The sequence below is a fragment of the Porcisia hertigi genome, chromosome 33, assembly GCF_017918235.1.
Source record: "Porcisia hertigi strain C119 chromosome 33, whole genome shotgun sequence".
Taxonomy (NCBI): domain Eukaryota; phylum Euglenozoa; class Kinetoplastea; order Trypanosomatida; family Trypanosomatidae; genus Porcisia; species Porcisia hertigi.
The window spans coordinates 267,315-292,794 of record NC_090592.1 but is presented as its reverse complement, the minus strand read 5'-3'; the positions used below and the strand labels follow the sequence as shown (position 1 = coordinate 292,794).

Below are 25,480 nucleotides of genomic sequence, written 5' to 3'. Positions count from 1 at the left end.
GAGGGGAGGGGGCGCGCGTGTGTGGAAAAAAAGAAAAAAGGGTTGGGAATAAAGGAGGAGTTGGATGGCAATGTAAAACACACACACAGAGGGGAAGAGCGGTGCATGAAATCTTCCTTCGGAGTGCGAATGGGCATGAACACGTCCCGCATACGTGTCGCTAGGCCCAGGAGCGCACGAAGCAACACAGCTAGTGCAAATGGGAGGAGGGAAGGGGAGCTCTGCACACGGGGAGCTGCACACATGCACCCAGGAGCGGAACCGAACACACAACACACTTCACCAGCCGCTCCTGAAGCACTGCGACGTGCCACAGCCCTGGGGGCTTTCTTTTAGTGTAGTACTCTAATATTGTTTTTGCTCATTCTGTGTACGTGAGATACGTGCGCATAGATACAAATTATGTATGTATATGTATATATATATATATATATACGCATGCACAGCGGCGGCTGAGAAAAATCTTCCTACAGCGACTGCTTAGACGTGTGAAAGAAGCGTCGAAACTCTCGCCAACGACAACCGCCGACAAAGGGACTCCAAGCACCAAGCACGCAGATACATCCCTGCATATATGGTCACACATCGCAACTGAGGGGGAGCACTCAATATATGTGCGCGTTAGTACCAGGTGCGGGGAACGACAGGTTTTGTGCGCTGCATGTAGTCCTTCCAACGCGGGATGTTCACCGGCTTCAGAAACTTTGTATCCGGGTCTTTTGCGTAGTCTACTACACGGACGAAAGGCGCAAAGGGCAAGAAGAAGGTTTGCTGTGGCTCCTTCCATACGTTCTCCTTCGTGACAAGAGGCAACGTCGTGCGCTTCTCTTTCGTGACATCGGGGTCCTCCACAAAGGCAAATTGATGCACAAACTCGTGATCATTGGAGACCCACCAGCGGTTGTACTTGTAGGGCACCTCGCCAGGCTGCAATCCAGAGGCGGTAGCAGCCGCTTTGCCCTTCTGTGACCTTAGGCGAGCCTCCTCACGTTTCATGTACCGCTGCAGGGCCAAGCGGCGTGGCAGGTGTACGCGGTGGTAGTGCTCCTTAAAGCTGTCCGCCAGCACGCAAGTACAACGCAGCATGGCGCTGACTAAGTGACCCTTCGCGTTCTTCGTTAATTTTGGAAGAATTTTGTACGGTCGCCCATGTGCGCATTACGCAGGCAAAGTCGAACAGAATTCACGCGAGACGAGGAGAAAAGACAGGACAGATTTTGAAGGCGGTGCGTACAAGGGACGAGCATTTTCAAGAAAGAGTCGGCAGAAGAGGGATAACAAGAGCGGGAAGACACCATTCAGGCAACGCGGAGAAAAAAAAAATGGAGGGAGGCAGCAAGAGAAGACATCGCTTTACGTACATGCTTCAGAGAGAGCGACAAGCGCACCAGTGAATGCAGGTTGTACACAGGGAATAAAGGACAGCACGCCTCTCTCGTCCTGCAGAGGTGCCGCTCATGTGCACTGACAAAAGCATTGAGCTCCTCACGTGTATGGGAAGCAAGAAAGGACTAGGAAACACAAAGCAGAGAGGTTTGCCTTTGTGTGTGCGATGTCTCTTCCCCTTTTTTCGGCTTGTCGATCACACACGCTGGCGTCTCACGCTCCTTGTTTGTACCATCGCTACAGGTGAGCGTCGACGCTCGTGCGGCAGAGAACCAAAAGAGGCGTTACTCAGCTCACTTGGTAAGAAATACCGCCAGCACATTGGTGGTGTATCAGCCCTCCCCTCCCTTCCCTTCCCCCCACGCCCCCCCCCTCCCCCACAAATCCCCGCTATGTCAGTCGACAGTGACATGACACATCATGTGTTGTTCTTCTGCTCTCCTCATTTTTCTTTCTTCCAATTAACTTTCACTGTTGTGGTATATTCATGGAGTACTGATTATCTCATGTCTGTGCACATCAAGAGAGAGACAGGTACGCGCGCGTGTTGATGCTTGTGTTGTGTGGGTTGAGGGAGGGGGAGGGGGGGCGTTCAAGGGCCATATCTGGCCAGGGAAACCAAAAGCACGTCCCCCCCACCCCGCCTCAGCGTACACACACACACAGAAGCCGAGGTTCTTCTTTGCCTGCCCGTGAGCACGGGTGTATAGGTGTCGGACCTCGAAGTGGGCGTAGGATTTTTTCTCCCGCTCGGCTCTACTCCCGTCCCCCTTCCGTTAACAGAAAACATGGGGATGACGTCCAGTATGTGTAGAATGGAATACCCCACTTACAGACTTCGCATGAGGAAGATAAGGTGGCGTGTAGCGTCTGCCGACCACCACCACAACCCTTTTCCCCCTCTCCTCTGTGATGCTTCGTTCACATCGGCTTCGTCTGTGTGCGCGCAAGAGCCTCTTTAGCCCACCACCGAATGGTAGGAAACGGTACCCCCCCCCTCCCCCCCTACCCCACCCCGTTCGGGTATGTGGATCGGTTCCATTCTCTCTCCTGAGTGTGCGTGTCTTTCAACCACATCAACATACCGAATTAGTGTCCTTCCCCCCTTTTTTTGTGTGTGTGCAAGAGAGACAAAATAAAATAATGTTTCCCCCATTTTTTCTTCCACCGCAAAACGTTCGCTTTCGCCCTGACGGGACGCTACGCATAGACATTTAACCCTTGAAATGAGAGAGAATGTATGTATGTGTGTGTAGCGGGCCTACGACATATACATACACATATACATACATATACATACATATATATACACATACACATACATGCGTGTGTGTGTGTGTTGATGGAAAAGGGAGAAATGAGTGCGCAGAGACTCTACCAATAAAATAAATAAATATAATAATTCCCGAGCACATAGAGACACTACACACACACACACACATACATATATACAGATGTAAGTGTGTACATATATATGTGTCTGTATATGGGGAAAAACAAGGCGTGAGATCTGAGAAAGAGATGAGGGAAGGGGGGAAGGGGGGAAGGGAGAGAGGAGACATCGGGAAATAAACAAGACCCATTCTCTTTCGAAAGGGCAGGGGCGCTTTCTGAACGCACCTGCGCATTTCTTGAGCGAGTACTCTCGTGTTTTCGTTGTTCCCCCAGCGGCTGCGTCTCTTCCTCATTCCTCCTCGATGCCACCAATTTCTCCTCACCCCCCTCGAATGCCCACACACACACACACACTCCACCTCCACCTCCTTCAGTGTTTCGCAGACCTGCATTCCCTCGCACTCTTCTTCATTTTTTGTTGTTGGTGGCTTAGGTGGACGTCATCTCTTTTTTCCTCCCTGACTTTCTCCACTATTGCGCACCGATGAATTGTTGGCTTTGGTTTTAAAATTGACTTCGTTCACTTGATCCCTCACGTTGTTGCTTGTTGTTGGGGGGAGGGGGTTGTGAAGACCTCTGAAAATAATTCAAGGCTCTTTTCACATACTGTGTTGTCCCTCCTCCTTTTCATCGCTCGCTAGTTTTGAATGATTTGTGTTACGGTGCGTCGTCTGCCACAATGGACAGGGGGGAGAAGCCGCAGGATAACAGAGCTGTGAGTGCTTACCAGTACGACTCTGCGCTCAAAGGGTCACTCCAGGGTTCAAGCGCAGCAGGACAATGTCAACGTAGGCGGGTGTCGCGTGGTGACGCACGAGATGCGTCTCTGAACAGGACAGACACCTTTTCTCCCTCTGTGTTCATGCCCCACACCATTCCCGTTACTCTCCATATCCCTCCTCTCAAACCAGCTGCGGCACGTACACCTCTCCCCCCCCCCGCCCGCCCCCTCCCCTCAATGCGGCCCTTGCCTTTACGAACGCACATCACGTCTCGCTACCGCCATAGCGGAGCGCAAAGCGCACCCAAGAAGAACACGTTTTGTTTGTTTTCTCCCCACACACACTAAAGCAGAAAACCAGTCCCCATCCGACCTGTCCGTTGTCTTGAAAACTCCAGGGAAGTCGATGCAACAGGGTACTCCATTCATGTTGAGGTCCCGATGCTTCGACTATTCGAGAGGTTTTTTTTTCCTTGTGATTGTAATCCCAAGAAAGCAGAAATAAGCGAAGAAAAACAGAAAAGTCTCATTAGAGTGAATAACAGAATTCGAAACGCATCACACAGAAGCAGACAGAGAGGGGCACCCCACACGCACACATCAAGGTGCAAATAAGCAGCTTTTAGTAGATGTACGGAATAAACTTGTAGGGAACCAGCTTCACATACTCGTCCCACATCTTGCCGTATTTGACCCTGCAGCGGTGCTCGTCACGACGCTCGCGGTCGACAAGGTGGCTGAGAAAGAAGCAAAAATAGAAGAAAGGGATGAAGGAGTCGAAGCCGCACGCGCTACCCCATAGGAATGCCATCACCAGGTCCACGGTGTAGTGGATCTTTCGGCAGTAGCGGTAGAAGCCGTCCACAAAGAGCTCACCAGCAGGACTCTTGAGCGTTCGGGGATTCTCAATGTAGCGCCACGGCATCTGGGGGAAAGAGTTATTGAGGACAATGTGCATTGGTACACCGCTGCGACGCATGCGGAAGCGATTCTTCTGAGAGTTAGTTGTGTCCCAAATGTAGTACGCCACGAGAAGGATGCACCCCATCAGCACCACCACCCACAACGGGTGCTCCTTGTCTTTCAGCACAGTCTGAATGTACATAGACTGCATGCAGTAAAGAAATGGCACACCGCATGTGTTCCAGTAAGCCAGCATCCAGCCGAACTTCTCATAGTAAATATCCCATGTTGAGATGATGCATTCCTCACCTTTCTGAACCGCATTTACGTACAGGAGGTGTGCGACAATCATGAAGATCATGTTGCCGGTGATGTAGCCAAGCTCTCGGTACTGCTCCGAGGCGCAGCTCAAGGTGAGCATCATGAGGAGGACCCACGAGTTTCGGCACTCAGCAAAAAGCTTCACGTCGACGCCCCCTGGCAACCGGTAGTTCAGGGCGCTGCCCATGAAGAAGTCGTAGATGAGAGACCCCGTCATGCGGATGCGCCGTTTATATCCGAAAATGTAAACTAGCACCGCGATGACATCAGCGGTGATGGTCGCCGCGGTGAGAAAGTGACCGTAGTTTTGGCGCAGGTAATATAGGGGGTACACTTCGTAGTAATGAAGCAGACCGACGATGACCAGCATGCAGTACCACGCACTCACAGCATTGCATTTGTACGTCAGCCGGGAGTCGTTCTCCGAGGGAATCGGCAGCCCCTTCACGTACAATGCCGGCAGCACAAGAGCCAATACATACTCCAGAAGAAGGAAGGCGAAAAACATGCTGAACGACTCGACCGTTGGGCTGGCACGCTCAGCCAAAAAAGAGAAAAACACCGTGTGCATCTTCTCACCCCTCAGCATGGGGTGGCCGGGGTAAATTATGGCTCCCTGAAATAATTCGATACAGACGTAAAAGTAGTAAATAACTACATGCGAAAAGAGCATGATGCCCGAAACCCCGATGGGGCCACCGAAATCCCACTCGCCACGCCATGGATCCTTATGAGGAGTGAACCGGGGCTTCACCTCGGTGTAGTAAGCCTCCTCGGGAGTGAGGGCCTTGACGATCTTGGGGGTATCGGAATGCCCGTTGCTTGCCTTGCGCGAGTTGGAGCGACTGCCAGAGGCAGCACGGCTGGTGGATCTCTTCCTCGAGGACATGAAGTCCTTTGTAATGCTTGAATCCGCGTAAAAAATCAAGAGAAATAGTAAAACAATGAGGAAAAAAAAGACTGGGATCGTACACAACTTGTCTACACAGCTGTGAGTCTTTGTGTGGGCTTTTTTGTATGGTCCTTTCTGCTGTTTTTTTCTGCTATAACGCCGCAGAACCACCCACACTCATGATACGATGCAGGAACAAGATCAATAAAAAGGGCTCACAGCGGAGTCCCCATAAATCCACTTCAAGCAGTCAGAGGGGGGAAAAAGAGCACGAGAGATCTTTATTTTATCTGAGAATGTAAATATATATATATATATATAGATATAGATATATTCATAAAGGTATATGAATATGTATATCTATATATGCATATGAGAGAGAGGGAGGAGGAGGAGGAGAGACAAAATAAGGAGACAAAAAGAGGGAAAAAAGCGCTACGGGAGTAGTCGCAGTGCGTGGGCGCGCGTTTGGTGAGGTGAAAATATCGAATGAGGGGAAACAGGGGTGCTGTTGTGCCTGGGTAAACGAGGCAGGGGAGGGGAGGGAGGGGAAGGGGGATGTTCAGTGCAAATGTAATAAGACGTCAGAGAAAAGTTGCAGCAACGTAGGCACAAACGTGAGAATGGGGAGAGGAAACATAAATGAATAGACCCATTCTCTGAAAGCGAAACATCGAAGACTTTGAGGAGGGGGGGGATCATGGCCCTGGAGAAGGAGTGAGAGCATTGACAACCTTTGGGATGTTGCACCCCTTGCGCGATGTGCTTACAATAAAGCGTGTGTATGTGTACGTGTACGTGTATGTGTACGTGTACGTGTACGTGAGAAGCACACGTGAAACACTGATGGATCAAAAACACGGAAAACGGCACCTCCCCTGCCAATTGACAAGCCTTTCATTCTACAAGGAGGGGGAGGGGAGAGGAGGGGGGGAGGGGGGCATCTCGAGAGAAATCTGTTTGCCTTTGCCAAAGGGCGACAAAATAGGAATAGATATAATGGACACTAACGGATCGCTGTGGTGCGTCATCTCTCAGCCGCCGAACTTAAATGGTTGCATTGCACTGCACGATGGCGCACATGTCACATTACATTTGTGTGTGTGTGTGTGTGTATGTATGTATCCACCCGCGATGAATCACTAAGGGCACGAGAAGTAGCGATAGGGAAGTGAAGAGGAGAAAAAACAAGGAAAAGACGACAGAGAGAGCCAAAGAGTGGCACATGCGCACCTACGCGAGGCATGTCTGTGCAAATCACTTCCGCTGCCCCCTCCCTCCGCCTTACATTGATAATCCGTTGTAGCTAAGCTGCAGCACCGCCTGCCCGCACGTCACCATCATCCCGCATGCCCCACTCATCGACATGCAAGGCCGCGACATGAGCGTCATGCGCGAGCCAAGGCCGTGGCCGGTGCTGATGTGGTCTTGGCCAAGACGGTGCGCCGACACGCTCGTACGACGAAATTCAGAAATACCCTCAGTGTTCGGCAGCAGAAAAGTGCGAATGTCGCTAGCGGTGTCGGTGCTGGTGCTCTCCACGTCCATCGTATAGAGGGTGTTGTTGAAGCCCCCGGTACAAACTTGTCGGCTCGACAAAAATTGTACATCGAACCTGTCAAAAAGAAGGTTCGACTGGTAGAGGGTGTCGAGGTCGTCACGTAGGTGTGGGTGCAAGGCCCAGCGCTGAACAATGCTGCACTCCAGACTTCTGTCGCCGCCGCGCGCAGTTAGAGCCTGCCCACGCGGGCTTGCTGGCGCGTTACGCACGCCACCGCTGCCTGCCATGCGGATATCCCACAGACAGACGGACATGAAGTCGCGACCGGCGATGTACCGCCCTGAGGGACTAAGGGCGCAGTCGCTAATGCTATTGGTGACGGTGCTGAAGGGCTCGTCCTCTTCGCGTGGAGGATTCACAAACACCTGCGCCGCCTGATCGGCCCAGCGAAGCGTCTGCCGCGTGTCGACGACACGCACGCTACCACCAGAAGTGGCGATAAAGAAGAGAAACGGCTCGTGTGGAAAGTTGCGAAGGCTCCGAATAGTCTCTTCGGGGACATCCGTGTAGAGCGTGCGCAGGTCGTAAGTCTCAATCGACGTATCGGGGTACTCAGTGCACCACAGCAACACTGTAGCATCGTCGGCGGTTGCAAACTGATCGCTGTAAGCGATAGGGCAGATGGAATTTATACCGTACTCATGACTCATGGCGTAGCTGGAAACCAGCTTCATGGCCGCCGCAGACATGCGTGTGCTCGCGGTCAGTGGGCCGATCGTTTTGGTGCCGATCTTGTCCACGGCACGGAAGCAATTGGCTGACTCCCGCACATGCATGACCTTGTAGAGCTTCGGCACCTTCTCGTTCGCTGCAAGGAGGTACGTCGTGGGACCGGACTGCGGCAGAAACGACAATGCCATCACCGTCGGCGACACCTCCACACTGTTGAGTGTGTCGATCACAGGAACGTACGCCTGCTGGGCGACGTAGAAGTCGTACGGGTCGCGCACGCGATTAAGGCTGGCGGAGTGCCGAGACAGGGAGATCGGTGATGAGGCTAAAGACATGGATGAGGAGTGAGACGTTGCGGTCTCGCCCTCTTCTGGCTCCCCACTGCGGCGAATAATTTCGAGAAGGGTGCGACGTGGTCCAACTCCAATCTCGCGCCGGCGCATCACGACGACACGCCCAGTGCGGTCACCCACCGCGGCAAAGTCGCCTTGGGTGGCCAGTGCGGAGACGTACTGCGAGGGGTTTTGGTGAAAACTTGTTGTTATGTGCGTGCCAGGCGCAGCAGCGGCCGTGACAGGAGGGGCACCACTGCCGCCGCCCGTGGCTGTGGGTCCTGCCAGCGTGTCGGTGGCTGTGGATCGTGTCGAGGTGGCGCTTATGTACGTCTGAAAAGACCTGCCAGATATGTACACCTCCTCGACCGTCATGATGGAGACCGCGTTCTGTGCTGGCGGAGACGAGCTCAGAGCAACGGCACGAGCTTCTGTTGCTGCGGGGGCAGAGATGCTTGAAGAGCGTGACGACGCAGAAGCGGAAGTCGCTCGGGGCTGCACAATCGAGGAGGGGGCCGTGAGCCTCCGTGCGAGGGGTGAAGTTTCAGACGTGCTACTATCGTTGCTTTTCTGCGAGGCAGCCGCTTTCCCAGTTGCAGTGTCGCCATCCTTGAGGTGTTGGGGCACCGTCTGCCGCGCCTTCTGGTGATCGACCAACGTCTCGAGCGGTGCGGCGCGGCACTTTCTCTGAAACGAGTGCCCGCCTGGTCCCATCCCGCCGCTGATGCCACCGAGTCTGTCTGATGGCGAAGAGCGCTCTCCGGGACCGTATCGTGACTTGGCAGCGAGGATGGTTGCCATTTCCGGGTCGGAGATGCCCACCACCCCATCCTCGACGAGCGGTAGTTCGTACGGAGACAGGTGCGGCGGCGACAGAGACCTAGTATAGCATGACGCAGATGATGCGGGGGACGACGATCGAGCCACGAAAGTGCCGCCTACTGAAGAAGAAACACCGAAGCTTTTTGCCGACAGGCTCGACGTCGAATGGCGGCAGTGTTTCCCAGACGGCCCATTCTCCGTATCAGGCTCCTGCGGAGTGGCAGTACCTTTATGGGATGTACCCTCCAAGTTGAGCTTGGGTAGCATTAAAAGGGGGGAGGGGGCTACCAGTTGGCCTTGGTTGAAGCTGCGGCAAGGCACGTATTGTGCGCTCAAAGAATGAGCTGAGGAGTATGAGGGGGATGTCTATGTGAGTTACGGTGGGAGTCCTACTCGTTGAGGCAAGTCACGGGGGGGGGGGGGGGTTAAGCCAAGAGAGAATAAATACGCAGCAATGTGGGACCACAAGTAGGTGACATACACCTACATGTGTCGTGACGGGGCAACGCCATAGCTGACGTAACGAGAGGGGGCATGAATTGCAGACATGACTGTGCGATGAATGCAGAAGGCTCTCATTGACACCCATCTTTGCTGATGACAGCCCCACTTGCACCAGCGTTGGTGTGACGAGGCGCGGGTTTAGGGTAAGGCACGACAACAAAATAGGAAACAGCCGCAACAGCGATGCGCGCAGCGCTACTCCCTAATGTAGCGAATAGAGAGGTCGCTCTCCCCCTCCCCCACTTCTCCTTCATTCATCTTGACTGGTCCCCGCCTGAAGTATTGAAACTTTCGTCCCACCACGAATCCTGCCCCTCATCCATGTTACTGTCCCTGTGGCATTCTTCGTGTGTCTTTGTGTGTCTGTGAGCCTTAGCAAGCAAGCAACAACAATAATAACAGCAAGCAGGCATTGGTAGAGCGATGAAGAATCCCTGATCGCATCTACAAAGAGCCCCCCCCGCCTCCAAACAGTTCCACCACATCCCCCACTCGCATGTCCCCTCCTCCATCAGCAGGCAAAGAAGAGCCACACGCAGCATAGAGGCCAAGTGCAGACCCCACACACACACACACACACAGCCGTCTGGCACATCCGCACGAGTCATCAAAGCAGTCGTCGCAACACAGAAGAGAGGTAAGGCACTAGACCTGCCCAAAATAAGAGCACACCGCTTACCATACACACACACACACACACAAGCAGTCTGCTCCACTGTGCCGCTTCCATCGGTGAGGATGACCGAGTGGAAGAAGAGACGGGGAAACGGGGACTGGTGAGCTCGACCGTTTGTTTGTGCGTTTTCCAAAGGATGTCTATATCGAATCTACAAGAGCCATCAAACCGCACTGCTGGGGATTTTAGGTGCGCATTTCTTTGGCGTTTGCCACGACATCCTCGTAAGAGTACTCGAACTTCTTACGGAAGGCAAGATCCTGGAAGTCGTACTTTAGTTTGTCCTTGGTATGCATGCGAAAGTGTACCCACTCGGTTGGGCATTGGATGCGGCGGGCCTGCAAGTCACGCCACCAATACGCATCCTTGTACTCCTTCGGGACAGGGATGTTGTAGAACTGCTGATCTGGTACGAGATGAGCATTTTTCTCCCAATGTGGGTCATACTTCTCTTCGTAAGTGTCATGGTCCACGTAGCGGTTCGCGTGTACAAGCTTGCGAGGATCGTACATGGGCAGCGGATCCCAGTTGTACTTGTGCAGTGATTTCTTGTTTAGAATGCGCTTCAACTGATGCGAAAACATACCCTGGCCCTGCTTGAACACTACAGGGTTCTTTCGGGTAACCTGAGTAAAGCGCAGCATCTCCTCGAAAGCGGTCAGAAAGGGTGTACTTTAAACGTTCCCTTCGTTCCAAAGGGGGTTATTGGGATGTAGGCGTGGATAACGTCACGGTGTGTGCGCCTGTTGGGTGAGTGACGGGGCGAAGCCTTTTTTTTTTTTTGGGGGGGGGTTCTCGCTGTCTGAAGCCAAGGAAAGAGTCAGGATATAATGGGGACAAAAAAAAAAGAAGCCGCGTCCCTAGTCGCTCGGGCGACGTTCTCCTCTTTTTTTTCTCTACCCGAGAGGAGAATCGAGCGTCACACCCCCTCTCGTTACTTCGGCGTGTGGCACATCACCCGTGCAACAAACACACGCATGCACACACACACACACACACACACACAGACCCACACGAGCGAGGTGGGTTTACATATACGCCGCATATCCCAGAATGGCGGCCGGGCAGAGCAGCGAATTAATTTGAAAAAAAAAGCATTGGTGCAAGAGTGAAGAAATGGGCATGCGGAAATGAGATAGGACCATTGGTGAACTAACAGGGGACAGTCAGAAACGGCGACTCTTGTGACCCCCAAGCGACGGTCACTCACCGAGTCCGCAGGCACGTATTGGCGTGCCTGTAGAATGCCTCACCAAGAAAAGAATGTAAAGGAAATGGTAACATGGAGTTCTGGCGGCAGCGCTGTGCAACGATAGAACAGAAGATTGTCCTTGAATCTCACGCAGCAGCCACGGGTGTTAACCATTACACTGGGACGGTACCGGGTGGGATAGACATATCTGTGTTGCACGTAGTAACATCTTTGGACGCATGCACCGGGGATGGTCACACTGTGGTTCGAACGGAAACGCTAGGAGAGGAGAAACGTATTTCAACAACAAAAAAAAAAGGGGGCACACGTATGGACTTTAGGCGGATGATCTCATTGCGAGAACCTTCTCTCTCACGCATACGCACGCAAACTTCTTCGCTTCTTTTTCTCCTGCACTATACCTGTTTCACAGAACAGTTGTCCTTGTGTTGGTGGTCTATGCTAACGGAGAGAAAATATATGAACATGGCGAGGCAACCCGCTTACGTCAACAAACACACACACACAGACTTCCATGGGAATAAGGGAGAAACGAAAACCAAAGAGGGGGAAGAGTGGTGAACAACAACACAAAAAAAGAGAAAAAAGCGAAAAGAGGCGCGCACACACACACCCTTCCCCACCCCCACTCTCCACACGCCCTCTATAAACGTAACAACACACGAGTAAGTCCGCAAAAGGGTAGAGTCAAAAACAGACAGAACACTTGCTCAAGAACCAGTGCACCCACGCCCATGCGCATGCAGGCTCTCACTAGCACCGAGACAACGAACAAGCAAAAGGAAAAGTGCATCAAGAAAGGAGGACAGAACGATGCCCTTTAGACACACCCACAGAGAACCGTTAACCTCAGGCGCTGCTATTCAAGCAGCGTTCCTTGTGCTAGATATAACAACACGTGTAGTAGCTCGGGAATAAATTATAAAAATAGGCACAAACAAATCTAACTGGCGCACACACACATACACACACACACACACACATCCACGGCGCCGTTTTCTCCCCTCCTTTCTATGAACCGCAGCGAAATTCGTTGTGTTTACTTCGTTCTTTTGCCTCGTTGGTTGCCTTTTTTAACCTGCAGCCTCTCCTCCTCCACTGTCTAGCGGGCCGCAGCAGAAGCGAAGTTACACACACAAAAACCCAGACTCGAGCAAGGACCTTTGACGGCCCCGCCAGGAGGCCTGGCCACCACGTGGTGGAAGGCGCTCCTTCAGCCTTGCAGATGTCGCCTCCGCCGCCGCCGAAGGCGCCGCTTAACGACGACGCTGCGTGGAAAAACTGCGTGCGGAAACACGGATCTTCTTGGATGCCATTGGCACGCGGTCGCATCTGCTGTGCTGAGAGGCAGAGGGGCGAGTGTAGACCGTTGTGGCAACTCGACCAACAACTGGCGGAGCTGGGGCGGCAGTTGAAACTGGGCGAATAACAGGAGTGGACCCACCACTGGCGGGGGTACCGCTGATCGACTCATTCACCAAAGCACGCTGCACTTGGTCGCGCAGACGGAGCAGCTGGCTCAACTTATCCTTCATCTCGCGCAGCACCACCTCCGTTTCGTCGTCGTCGTAGTCGCTGGTGCGCTCTTGGACCTCAATGCTATCTTGAAGTTGTTGGATATCCTTCACCATGCTATCGAGGCGGGCGCGCAGCTTCTCCGCATCCGAGTTGGACGCTGATGGCGCCTGCACGTCGGCGGAAGCCCTGGACTCCTCCCCGGGACCTGGCGATGGGGCGTTCGGAGCCGTCTCGTAGCATTCATCACCGTTTGCGGCCGTGGTGTCGGTGTCCAGACCCGACATTTCCGTGGGTGTCCGATCTCCACAGTGGTTCTCTGCTGCTGCCTCGCGCATCTCCTCCGCCAGATTATCCTCCTCCTCGCCCTTTAACTCGTCTGCGAGCGTCTCAGCAATGCTCATGGACGGGGGGAGTCCCATGGAGTCACGTCCAGCGCGACGCAGACGATCCTGCTCCATGCGTAGACGACTAATGGATTTGCGAGCCTGCACAATGCGGTCCTTGAGCTTCGTGATCACAGTCTTCTGCGAAGTGTGTTGCAGACGCTTCTCCAGAAGCGAGATCTGAAAGCGGTGGTTGTCAATGCTGCTTTGCAGACGGTGAGCCTCTGTGTCGCCTACCTGGGATGACAAAGCGTGCTCCCGCACGCGCTTTGCATCGCGGGAGGCCGCCCACGGAGCGTTTGCCTGCACAGATCCAATGCACTCCTGCAGCTCTTCGAGATCGGAGCGCGACGCAGCCAGGACAGCCATCAGCGTCTCATCGTCCTCATCACCCGCCTCCTCCATTTGCGCCTCCAAGGCAGAGATTTCTTTTTTTAACCGCTCTGCCGCCAAATGCAGGCCATCGTATTGCTCCGGCGTGCACATGAACTGGCCACTAGAGACAGGAGACCCGGAAGGGTCATCGCCGTCCTCCTCAGCGTACCCTGCCTCCCCCGCAGCTGCCGCGTCCACAGGAGGCGCGGTGCGGGTCACCGGCTCCCGCTGGAGCGTGTGCGAAGTAGTCTCTTCCCGAGCAGTTACTGTGTCCTCTTCCGCCATCTCGTCTGCCTCCGCTTCTTCGACTGCCATCTTGTGGGAATTGCCGGCAGCAGAGGTCTCAGGGGCAGGAGAATCACTATTGTGTAGAGCGCGCAGCTTCGATTGAACCTCCTTCAACTTGCGCTGCAGCTCCTCCTCCATCGCGAGCGCCTCGCGCTCGGCTTTCTTTTGGGACTCCACTGCTCTGGCCGCAGCCTCCTGGGCAAAGCGGGCCCGCTCTCGCTGCTGCTCAAGCTCCGCCAAGCGCCTCTCGCGCTGCGCCTTCAACTGGGCCTCCACCTCGAGAGCCTTGCGCTCCGCCTCTGCACGGGCGAGTGCATCTCGAAGCGTTGTCTGCTCCTCTTCAACGGTGGCCAGTTGCTCCTCAAGCTGTTTCACCTTCGTGCTGGCATCTGTCACCTGACAGTCCAGTCTTTTCAGCACATCTTGGCGACGGTTTTGCACCGTAACCACGTAACGACGGGCGCGGTCTGCCGCCGAGGACAATCGATCGTGCAGTGAGGCTAGCTCCTCTAGCCGCGAGGCGGGGGAAGTCGCAGTGGGGTTGTTGAGGGCAGAGGTGAAGTCATCCTCATGCTCCTCTATTTCTGCCTCCTGCTGCTCCACCGCAGCTGACAGCTCATCCCTCCATGGCTGACGACCCCTCTCTGGAGACCCATTCGCTCTCACAGCCGCGGGTGCACTGTCGTGCACCTCCACAGAGTCGTCCACATCACCCTCTGTGGCCAGAGCGTCGTCTTGGGCATCAGCCTGTGGCCCCACCGCCGCAAGGCCGCCATCCCCGTCCTCCACCACCTCGATTACCTCCACCTCCTCGCCGTCGTCGGCGATGGCGTCAGCGGAAGCGGTGGCAGCGGTGGCGTGGGCAGGAGATGAAGAAAATACGGACGGCGTCTTACGCGTCACCATTAGCCGTTCCTTCATCTGATGTGCCTCGTTTTCCTTGAACTCCTTCAAGGCCTGCTCAATCTCGTCGTCGCTAATGTCCTCGACGGCGTTACCGTTTTTTGAGTACTCCGTCGCGTGCTCGGGCGCCTCTGGGTACTGTGGCTGTTCACGCGGCACCGAAAATTTTGGACCGCTTTTCGATGCCGGTGTGTTGCGCTTCAACTCACGCATGCGCTCCAGCTCCTGTTCCAGGCGCAACTGCTCAGAGCGCCCACGCGCCAGTTGGCTCTGCATCTCCTGCGCCTTGTCAACGCTGTCCGTTCCGAGCATGCGACGGCGCAGCAGCGAGTTCTCCACTTTGATGTTGTGATACGCATTGGAGAGCTCCTCGAATTTTCTTTGATCAAATCTGGTCTCTCTCGAGGCTGTATCGATGGACACCGCAGGATGTGCCTCTGGTGCCTCTGAGCCGTGTGTCTTTGGGATAGAAAATTCACGAATTGTGCGGCCAGTGGGGTGGGTCGCCTGGCGCAGCGGTGGGACGTTCTCTGCGGCGTGCCGCAGCTTCACCGTTTCGTTTCCATCAACGGCACTCGCGGACGCCTCAACCGCGTCAAAGTAGTCGGCTACCGAGTCACCGCCGTGCTGCCGCATCCGCTGCGCCTTCTTCCCTTTCGCCGGCGTCGCCACAGCGGGACTGCCCATGAGTCGAATAGACTCTGTTAGTGACGGCTCGGCGTCCACGGAAGCCCTCCGACGAACCAGCAGGCGGCTAATCGGTATCGGACTTTCCGCGGCGCGCGCCACGGGATCATCGATCGGGATCGCTTTGGGCTCCCCTTTAGCAGTGGTCCGCATCTCAGCCAGCTCCACATACTCTAGGAATGCAGAAAAGTACAGGAGATAGTCGCGGTCTGACATCATCTCCGATGTCCAGCCAAAGCGACGACAAATCACATCCATCGGCTCCCATGATAAGTGGACGCTCTCGTAGCGGCGTCGCAGGAAGTCCTCCTTTGACCAGTCAAGGAGCAGGTCCGTGTCCTGCGACCGGTAAAGCTGCAGGCGCGCACACGCGGCCCGGTCGCGTAAAGAGCACTTGAGCACAGCTGGGCTTATGCTGTGGGAGAGGTGCGACAGCTGCGTGGCCGTGAGCGGGTAGTCGGTGAGCTGCAGCAGCGGCCGCACGCACTCGTTAACAGCCTCCAGGCTATACCTCCCCGCAGCGCGCGTCTCCTTCCGGAAGCGGATCATGTTACGCTCCACACGGCGCAACATGTCCATGAAGAAGGGGTGGCTGCGGATTTCAGCAAACTCATCCTCATCCTCTTGCGTCTGGGCCCCTTTCTCCGCTGCGGTGCGCTGCTCTGTCCCTGGTGCAGGCATCATCCCGCCTAGCTCACTGCTGGGAGCCTTCGCCTTCGCTTCCTTGCCGATAGCCCTGCGTTCTCTATGCTGCATACTGGATACCTCTTCTTTGCTATAAATGCGAGTCACATCCGTGTCATCTATATCGGCGGTGGTGGCGGCGGAAGAAATCTGCCGCGCTGTCCCTGGACGCGGCGCCTCGCCGGTGGCGTTCAAGATGGGTCTCATATCGGGTTCACTGAAGTTGCTTGTGAAGGAGATGCGCTGGCCTGGCCTCTTGAATAGATCCTCGTACTTGTTCTTGTTACTGCGCTGTGTGGATGCTTCTGGTTCTGCCTCCTCGACCAACTCATCCTCCTTTTCGAGCCCTGCTGAAGCACTCCCTGTGTTGGCGGCGGCGGCAGCTGCGGCTGCCGAAGCCCTTTGCTCTCGCAGCAACTCCTTACGCGTTGGGTGACGGTGAGCTGCGCTGCGGCTTTCATAGGTGTAGGGACGCTTGTAGTTTCCAAGGTCATCGCTGTATTTGGACCCAAAAGAGCGGCATGTTACCAGCAATGACGAAGCCGCCGTGCGCGAGACTGCAGGGAGGACCACAGAGCGAGCCGTCAATTGCGACGCACCGCGCATCATTTTCAAGACGGAGCTGTGTGGGTGGGGGTGTGACTGAGGGGGAGAGAGAAGCGTACAACCAAGCCACGACGAAGACGTCAGCGTGGGAATGCGCTGCTACTCTTGTGAGAGAATGCTCTATAAACTGGGTGTGGCCAACAAAAGAAAAAAGAAACTTTTCCCAATAAGAAAGAAGGGTGGGGGTGGGGACTTTTACGCTTGCGTGAGACTCGGGTAGACAACACAACTGCAACACACAAAAAAAAAGAAAGGGAGAGCTGGTGCGCTTCTATGGTATCTTTCGTGCTGCCGCTGTAATTGCGTGACCTCTATATATAATATCGCCCCTCTTGCTCCCTTTTTTTGTTGTTGCTGTTTGATGTTGCTGTTCCTGTGTCGATTATGGTAGTGCTCTTATTGTTCTTTTTTTTCCTTGGCCTCCAGGGGTGGGAGGTGTCAAGGTCAGAAAACGTGAAGAGGAATCACACACACACACACACACATACATACACAGAAACCCAGCGCCCAACTACCCAAGGAGAGAAGGGTGACTATGAACCAGAAGAAAGACTCTGGAGTTACGCGCGACAAGCAAAGCAAACCTTCTTGCGTCCTCTCGTCTTTCTATAGGTTGGTTGGTGGCTTGACAGCGTACGTACTCGTACCCTTCTTGGGTTACTCGCGTGCGTCGGGGATTTATGTTTACATGTATATTCGTATGCGGGTGCACATGAGGGGAAAGCAGTATGATAATGGGAGTGTAACCAGGGACGAAAAAGTGAAGAAAAAAAAAGCAAAGAGCCAAAAGGTGGAAGTTTTGAAGGGGGAAAAGGCGACAGAGAAGCAGCGAGGCCGCATACGCAGAAACAGAAAAAAAAGGAAGACGTGTCCAACATGTGATTGGGTCCCTGGTTGTAGACCTGTGGTGTAGATACGCCCGCTGGGGTGAACAACAACGCGTACTTCAAGAGGGGAAAAAAAGATACACGGCGCAGCAGGTCAAAAAACATGTCCGAGCAGACCACCAGGAGAACGCACGTGTCCGTATGACACAACACCACACACGCGCGCGCGTCATCCCTGAGTCTTGAGTCGTGCATAAAACCCACACACACGTTTTTCGCTGTTGCCATTGCTGTTGCGGCAGCTTTCATGCAAAGCACTTACATTCTTGTTTTCATTTGGATAAGCTTCCAAGAACGTCTGCGCAGCAACGTTGTGGAGGTACAGACCCCCTGCAAAACGTCACGCCCACTGAAAAGCATACTGTACACGCACGCCACTGTGAGAGGGAAAAAAGCTAGAGGAGCAAAGACTTCCGCCCAAATACGAGCGAGAAAATTCTTTTTTTCTCAGAGGCAACGTCTCCCTCTATGCACCATCAATCTACCTCTACCTTGTCTAGGAGATTTTTGAAACGCGGTATATGGGTAGCAAAGGAAAGCGTGTGATGTCCATATATATATATATATGCGTGTATATAACATAATTGTGTGTATTGTACTGTGTCATCTCTCCCGCCCCACGCACCCAGGTGATTCGAGATACATAGCACTCAGCGTGGCTGAAGGCAGGGGAACAGAATCATATCTGTGCGTGTGCCTGTGTGTGTGTGGGGGAGGGGGGGAGGGGGGGGATCTGCGTGGTGGTACCCTTACCGAGTTCATTCCCTAGCTAAAATCTCAGCAAAGTCACGGTAGTACGCACAATTCGTTTCTGGGTCACACATGGCCATCCACATAATGTCCACCTCCTCAGCTAAAAGGGACTCTTCGCCATTCATCAAAGCAGTGCGGATCTGATCTTCTTCCAGGTATCCCCTGTGGTCGATGTCCAGCGCCTCAAAGGCTCGAAGCAGCGTCATCTCGTCCTTTCGCACGCACAGCGACGGAGCGAAGCTGGCAAGACGCTCTGCGGAGAGGTACACGCCACTGCCCTCGACGGCGGGCATTGTCGCCGCGCTACTAGCAGTTGAATACTTACGAAGAGTCGGACCACCCAAGGTGCCTGTCATCATTGCGTCCACTAAAACGTACCCCAGCTTTCTACGATCGACGAACCCGGTCGACGGACCGTTTTCCTCAACGAGCTCCACTATAGAAACCACCTGCTTATTACACACATTCAGGCCCAAAGCCCGCGCCAGGTATCCCACCTGCAAAGTGGGAAACAGCTGTTCCACCTTCAAGCCTGAAAGAGGTGACGTCGAAGCGCCATTGGCAACATCAATCGGCGATTCCTCCGCGGCCTCCTTCGTCTGCATGACGGAAGAATTCATGGCACACACCAGCTGTGAGAGTTCCTCGAACTGTTTGTAACATTTGGCCCATCTGCTTTCCGAGCGCTGCTTTCCGCTCAAGTACGCAATCGACTCTGGTAGAGGGACTAGAGTGATGTCCGCGGCGCTGGAAGCCTTTTGTTTCTTCTTCTGTGACGACCTGAGGGGGGGTTGGCGACGATCCTTGGTATTCTTCGCAGAGCTTTGAGCTTTTGCCAAGGAAGACATCGCCTCGGTAAAAAAAAAAAAAACTGGAGCAAATAAGCGACAGGGAATGGGTGGGGAAAGCGAAGGGGGGGAGAGAACCGCTCGGCAAGGAGATGTTTGAGCGTCCTAGAGCCTTCTCACTTGATTGCTTTTGCCCAAGACAGCAGCAGGTGAAGCGGGTCAGATGATACAGGTGATAGCGGCCGTTTGGATTTTTTTTTTTCAAAAAGACCTTTGAAGCGAGCGGAAAATAATACACACACACACACACACACAATGGAACAATATCCTGAGACCGGCAGTGAGTATCACGAGAGAAGTAGAGAGACAGAGGGTGGGCACGGATAGGCGGGGAAGACGTGGATCAACAGAACATGCCCAGGAAGAGACACAGCCCCCCACTGGTCTGTGTTTTCTCCTTGCGAACCCGGGGTATGACGCACACATGAGAAACTTCAGGGGGGAAACTTTTTTACGGTGCCGTCGTTTCTTCCCTCGCCTTTAGCAACAAAATATGTGAGGCCTCTCTGTCTTTTTTCGTTGTTTGTGTTGCACCTGTGGGTGAACAGGGTAGGAAACGGTGTGTTGTGCGTCGGGGGGAGGGGGCGGGGGAGTGGCGGAGTGGCGAGGGTAAGCGCTACCTGCACCATACCCGATGCTTCATTTTTCTTGGTGTGTTTTGCGCCTCCCACTGTGATGGCAATTCTGTAAAACGCGTTTCTGTCGCCGCTCATGGGATGCAATGGCAGACCGAGGAGACGCACGCGTTGCAATATAGCGTGCGCAAATCCTTTGCATTTGCAGTGTTGGAAGTAGCCACTTAGGAACCTCTCTCTCTCTCGTGTACTGCGTCCCCCTTTGCACACGTGCGTCCACACGCTGGATGGCGTCACAGTACAAACATCTTCACCAGAAGTTTTTCGATACGTGCGAAAGGCGATGCATACAGTTCACGCAACGACGGTTAGCCACTATAAATGCCCTCAGCAAGGCAGTACATGGCCGCGACAAAGGAAGAGTATGCGATGCTGTCACGAGCAGTTGGCGGCGTTTCGAGCTTCAGCTCAAACAGTTCACCTCCCGCACCACCAGGAGCGCTGTTGCCGCCCAGCGTTAACTAGAACACAAAACATGTCCTTTAGAGACCCCCTCGTGAGACGAGAGAGTGACTGATGTTGTCGAGCACTTTCCACAGACGCAGCTTCGCGCATTGCAAACATCATCGGTGCGACACGTGGGAAGACACTCTGCACTGCAGTGGCGAAAACACCGTTTTCAGCTGTGGCGTGAATTGCTGGACAACTCTTTGCAGTCTCACACACATCACCACTGTCAGCAGCAACAATGCCAACAAGAGGCGGTGATGCGGAAGAGACACTTGTTGGTAACTTCTGTGGATCTGGTGCGGCTAGCATATCATGTAGTGCTGTTGGTGATGCTGGTACACTAGGGACGAAGAGAAGACCCCTTGACGTCAATTAGACCAATGCGAGCGGCTTTGCGACGACGAATGCAGCGCTCTACAGCAGGCAAGAGGTGTTCCGAGAGATTGGCAAAGAGGGCTTCGGAACCAGCGGTGCACTCGTGTGTCCCGTGGTGGACCGCGGTAGAAAAGCTTATGTAAAGAGCGTGCGCGAATTCCGTCCTCTCCATCGATCAGAGACGTTCATAGACAAACAATTCCTTTCGCAGGGTAACAGGCTGGAGAAGAGAACCATCATCGATAACACGTGGAAGCGGCGTTGTGCCACCCTGGCGCCGGTCTGTTCGCTCGCGTCCACCACCGGAAGTCAAGCTGCGCAGGACTGTCATCGCTAGCAACTAGGGAAGAAGAGGATGACACCCGCGATTGAGCGCGCCATCGCGAACCAGTGTGGAGAACTGAGGCAAATGCATCGCTGGCTACAGCAGCTCAGAATCCATGTCATGGGACGCTGCGTAGAAGTCAAACATCTCCTCCAAACGGGGAAGCAGAGCCCGTAGGCGTCTCCGACAGGGAGCCCATGGCCACCACGCTCTGCGCCTGTCGCAGCTGGGGAGTCTATGGGCATGACAGAAGAGCCCAGAGTTTCGGTGGTGGTGGTCAACCGGGGCGCGCCACCCTCTCGACAGCCGAAGTGTCTTATGTTTTTCGGCAGATGCGGCACAAACTACCTCTTCCTTGGAAAACGCATCCTTTTCCTCTGAACGAAGCTCTTCAGCGTGAATTGCTCGCTTGCAGGCCTGGGTGAAACTCCGTATGCTGGACACCACGTGATCGACACGGGCCACCGAGTCCTCTTCCCAGGCTACGAAAGACTGCCTTGCCTCGTTGAACTGGTGTTGCTCGTTCACACGTATGCGCTCCAATTTAGTTTCCAACACTTCCCTCAAGGTTGCCACCTGCCCTCGGAGAGCGATTACCTCATCTGACAGCTGCGTAATCCGGGCCTCAGTAGACATCTCGGAATCCAGAGGTCATTCAACGCACAGGTGGGTGGGAAATGAAAGCAACAAGGCTCATTATGTCATGGATAGCGCCGGCGATGAGGCGAGGTAGTTAGGAAAGGGGCACCAAAAAAGTTGAAAAAAATGCTTTGACCCTACGGTGAGCGAGAAATTCGATATGTCCTCACCCAGACTGCGCCTTTGCTCTTTAGCAAGAGGGGGGATAAAAAAAAAAACACCTGCGGTTCGAGAAGGGTCGGGGCGGGGGTATGGCGCGCACCGCAACGTGAACGCTGGAAAGATATGGGGGGACACGCACAAGAATATCGAGAAGGGAAAGACAAGTGAGAAGTTTATTATGAGAAGAGCATCTTTCGGATAGGGAGGCGCAATCTTATGCCCATCGCTGGCGATTCTCTGCTCTGAGTGCACTCCTGCCCTCACTACAAAGGTGACTGAAAGAAGTGCACTATGGCCTTGTGAGAGAGAAGCTCGGGACAAGAGGTACCTTTGACCACTCAAGTCCCCACCCCACCCTTTAACAGTAGTCTCAATAACACCCCACCCCCCCCCCTCCACACACACACACACACACACACACGCACACAAATCCTTTTCATAGGGCACGCATTGTGCACACGATTGTTAATATGTCTGGTAGGGTGATTCCCTTCTTTCTGTATTTTGGATCAAGGCGGTAAACATTCTCGGATAGCACGTACTCGTGCGCGAGAAAACTAGCGCATGGTACCCTCTCCCCCCAGATACACACACACACACAAACAAACAAGAGGAAAAGTACATCAGGAAAAAAAAATCCCAAGGACACTCACAAATACCAAAAATGTGAGAAAATGCTCACAAAACAAAGCGTTGTGTTTGGCAGGAAAGCAAAAAAAAAATCTACCAAGTCTCTTGAAGCGCGTAAGCGCTACTGAAAGGAGTTGAAAAAGTAGGACCATAATTGCCTTTTTTTTCTCGGTGCATTGGTGATGGAGTGTGAAAGTGTGTGTACAAAAGAGGCACATGATGTCCTCCTCAAGTAGAACAAGGTGTACTCCTGAGAACCACGGTCAAGAAAACATAATCTCGCCGCTGTACATATCTGTCCCCTCTATAGATGACCCCTCTCGCCGAGCCTTCGTTTGCCTCATAACGTGCTGCAACACACCATTTTGCAGGATCCCAATACGCAAGGACATGAGCTTGATCTCGGCCTGTACCTTCACCACCGCTTCCTTTACTTGGATGAGCGGGGTTGTGTCGGATATCTTGGCCTGCCTCTCCGCAATATCGCGCTTTGTCTGCTCCAGAAGCTCACTGACCTGATTTAGCTCCATTGTCATTTGCTGGACGCTTTGCTGCGCGACGTTTGCTGAATCACGCGAGCTGTTGAGTTCGCGCAGCTTCACGCGATAATCCTCCACCTGCTCAGAAAACTGCTGCGCCAGAGTTTGTTCTCGCTTTTGGATCCGGTCTCGTGATTTATCCATGTCACCAGCAAGGCGCTCGAGCATACGCTTAACGTCAGGGTACATGTTTTCTACAGCTTTAAACAAAACCGTCGCGCTCTCGATCCGCGAGCGCCAGTCGTCCAGGATGGACTGGCGCATCTGAAGCAGAGGGGCAACACGCTCTACCTCCATCCTCCATTCCTCAACATCGACCCTCGGTGTTGGCGGACGGTCAGCGTCGCTTTTAACGCTCCGACCACCAGTAACAGCGCGCACATAAACCTCGTTGTCGTCATCACTGTCGATCACAACGTTATCCTCAATCTCGTCCTCACCCTGTTCGTCTTCGGCATCTGCGACAGCGGCCAGTTCATTGTATCTCTCCACCTGAGTGTAATCAATGGGCTCGAAATCGTAGCCAGCCCTAGAAATCGCTGCATTCACGAGGGCGGAAATCACAGCTAGAACTGCCTCACCGCTGCCCTGCTTGAGACGAGTTGGCGCAATGTTTCCGATAGCTATGTTCATTGAGCGCACTTCTGCCAGGATAGTGGTGGATGTGGCGTTAGGGTCATCGAATTGCCCCGGGGGATCAACGTGATGCCCACACAGCTTCATGAGCCACACACACAAAGAAGTAAAATAATAGAATTGCGCATTGGGGTTGTCTATCGATGAAGGACCTGAAAAGTAGTAGGGGTTGAGGGGCATAAACGGCGGCTTGAAACTGCGACAAAAGCTGGTTTCGTAGTGGAGCATTCGCAATTTGTCGATAATATCACTCATGGTACTGTCATCTACGCCAAGCCCACTTGTTGCCCCGCTTGTTCCCTCTGTGGGCTGTTTCGGCGAGGCTTCTGCTTCTACAGACATGGCTACCGAGAGGGGAAAAAAAGATTTTGTGTGATATTCAAACGATCAGCTGAGAAGGCATCTCATAGAAGTCAAAAAAAAAAGAGAAGTGAATGGGAACAAATACAGTAGGCATAGCAACACAGATTCCTTACCAGCCTTTTGATATCATCCCATGGACCAAAGGGTCGGGAATGTGGCTTCTCAGGACGAGCACATCATATATACGCGACAACGTGAAGAACGCTGCGTGACCATTTTTGAATTTTATCTTCCATACATATATATATTTCGGTTTTTTCTTTGAGAGAAGCCGGGCATCAAACAGAACTGCTCATCACATTCGAAGTAGATGAAGCACACGTAGCGCGAATTCTACTTGAGCTGCAGCTAAAGAGCACTAATCGAAAGACAACTTTTCTTTGGTGTATGTACTGTGTTTCGCACAAAAACACATTTAAAAAAAAAGCTAATATACATGAGACTTCGAAAGCTACACCGGTTAATAATAATAAAACATCTTTACTACTGACTGCTGTGGCTGACATATAGCGAGTTGCAGACAAAGTAAGCCACGATAGCAAATCGAGTCATAGCTTTTTTTTTGCAACTGAAAACAAAAAAGTAAAAAAAAAACGTATTCGGCGGCTCAGCTACATATGTGCTCATTATTCCTCGTACTTGGAGAAGAAGAGTCTGTAGTGTTCCAAAAAATCCTGCTGCAGAGCACCGCCACCACGAGTAGAGGAGGCCTGGGACGAGACGAGCTTCCACCCGCCGTCCTCCTCGAGTGCGTCCAGCAAAACAATCATCAAACGCGACACGCCCTCATTGTCGCAGAACTGGCCATTCAGCTTGATGCTCCAGTGATCAGGATTGGAAAGGTACTCGAACTTCGGCTGACTGCTGCGGATACTGCGAGTCGACGTTGTCGAGACAGGAAGCACCTCGTTTAGTCGCTCGATAGTGCTTTCCAACACTGGCCCGATAATCTTTATCTCGGGAGAGTTGAAGGACATGGTGACGATCAGATTGCGCGACATTGTGAAATCAGAAGACCTGGTGGAGTGTTGGGGTGTCTCTTTGACAGTTGAGAATTTTTTAGTTTTTCTTGCGGAAATGGGGTGATACACATGCACTTTGCAACTTACGTGCGATGGGAAAAAAGTCAAGGTGAGAGACATAATCGAAAGGAAAGTGGTAAGGCACCATCGAGAAAAAGCTCACGCACATTGGCGCCAAGTATGTAGAAAATGGCAGGTGCATAACAGCAGCACACCTATTACCGTCATTTGTTTTTTGATTTTTTTATATTTATATAGTTTATATATGTGTATATATATATACGAAGCACTTTGGTCAGTGAATTCCGCTTAACTAAGCCGAAAAGTTCTTCTTTCTGCATCATTTTGCGTTCCGGATTGTTGCCCACTGATCG

At 53.2% G+C, this 25,480-nt stretch overlaps 8 protein-coding genes across 8 annotated transcripts; all 8 read right to left on the bottom strand.

Moving 5' to 3' along the window:
• Positions 1–621: 621 nt before the first annotated feature.
• On the bottom strand, positions 622–1,086 carry JKF63_02083 (uncharacterized protein; the record flags this gene model as incomplete). The annotated part of the gene is made up of 1 exon (XM_067898126.1): positions 622–1,086. One exon carries the CDS (start codon positions 1,084–1,086, stop codon positions 622–624), a length of 465 nt encoding a protein of 154 aa, XP_067754283.1.
• Positions 1,087–4,124: 3,038 nt separating this feature from the next.
• JKF63_02082 (uncharacterized protein) lies at positions 4,125–5,615 on the bottom strand (the record flags this gene model as incomplete). Its single annotated transcript, XM_067898125.1, has 1 exon — positions 4,125–5,615. The coding sequence occupies one exon, from the start codon at positions 5,613–5,615 to the stop codon at positions 4,125–4,127; it is 1,491 nt and encodes a 496-aa protein (XP_067754282.1).
• Positions 5,616–6,902: 1,287 nt separating this feature from the next.
• JKF63_02081 (uncharacterized protein) lies at positions 6,903–9,272 on the bottom strand (the record flags this gene model as incomplete). The annotated part of the gene is made up of 1 exon (XM_067898124.1): positions 6,903–9,272. The coding sequence occupies one exon, from the start codon at positions 9,270–9,272 to the stop codon at positions 6,903–6,905; it is 2,370 nt and encodes a 789-aa protein (XP_067754281.1).
• Positions 9,273–10,370: 1,098 nt separating this feature from the next.
• Positions 10,371–10,829, bottom strand: JKF63_02080 (uncharacterized protein; the record flags this gene model as incomplete). The annotated part of the gene is made up of 1 exon (XM_067898123.1): positions 10,371–10,829. The coding sequence occupies one exon, from the start codon at positions 10,827–10,829 to the stop codon at positions 10,371–10,373; it is 459 nt and encodes a 152-aa protein (XP_067754280.1).
• Positions 10,830–12,654: 1,825 nt separating this feature from the next.
• On the bottom strand, positions 12,655–16,845 carry JKF63_02079 (uncharacterized protein; the record flags this gene model as incomplete). Its single annotated transcript, XM_067898122.1, has 1 exon — positions 12,655–16,845. The coding sequence occupies one exon, from the start codon at positions 16,843–16,845 to the stop codon at positions 12,655–12,657; it is 4,191 nt and encodes a 1,396-aa protein (XP_067754279.1).
• A 1,642-nt stretch (positions 16,846–18,487) lies between these two features.
• JKF63_02078 (uncharacterized protein) lies at positions 18,488–19,330 on the bottom strand (the record flags this gene model as incomplete). The annotated part of the gene is made up of 1 exon (XM_067898121.1): positions 18,488–19,330. One exon carries the CDS (start codon positions 19,328–19,330, stop codon positions 18,488–18,490), a length of 843 nt encoding a protein of 280 aa, XP_067754278.1.
• A 3,479-nt stretch (positions 19,331–22,809) lies between these two features.
• JKF63_02077 (uncharacterized protein) lies at positions 22,810–24,063 on the bottom strand (the record flags this gene model as incomplete). Its single annotated transcript, XM_067898120.1, has 1 exon — positions 22,810–24,063. One exon carries the CDS (start codon positions 24,061–24,063, stop codon positions 22,810–22,812), a length of 1,254 nt encoding a protein of 417 aa, XP_067754277.1.
• Positions 24,064–24,710: 647 nt separating this feature from the next.
• On the bottom strand, positions 24,711–25,085 carry JKF63_02076 (uncharacterized protein; the record flags this gene model as incomplete). Its single annotated transcript, XM_067898119.1, has 1 exon — positions 24,711–25,085. One exon carries the CDS (start codon positions 25,083–25,085, stop codon positions 24,711–24,713), a length of 375 nt encoding a protein of 124 aa, XP_067754276.1.
• Positions 25,086–25,480: the final 395 nt, after the last annotated feature.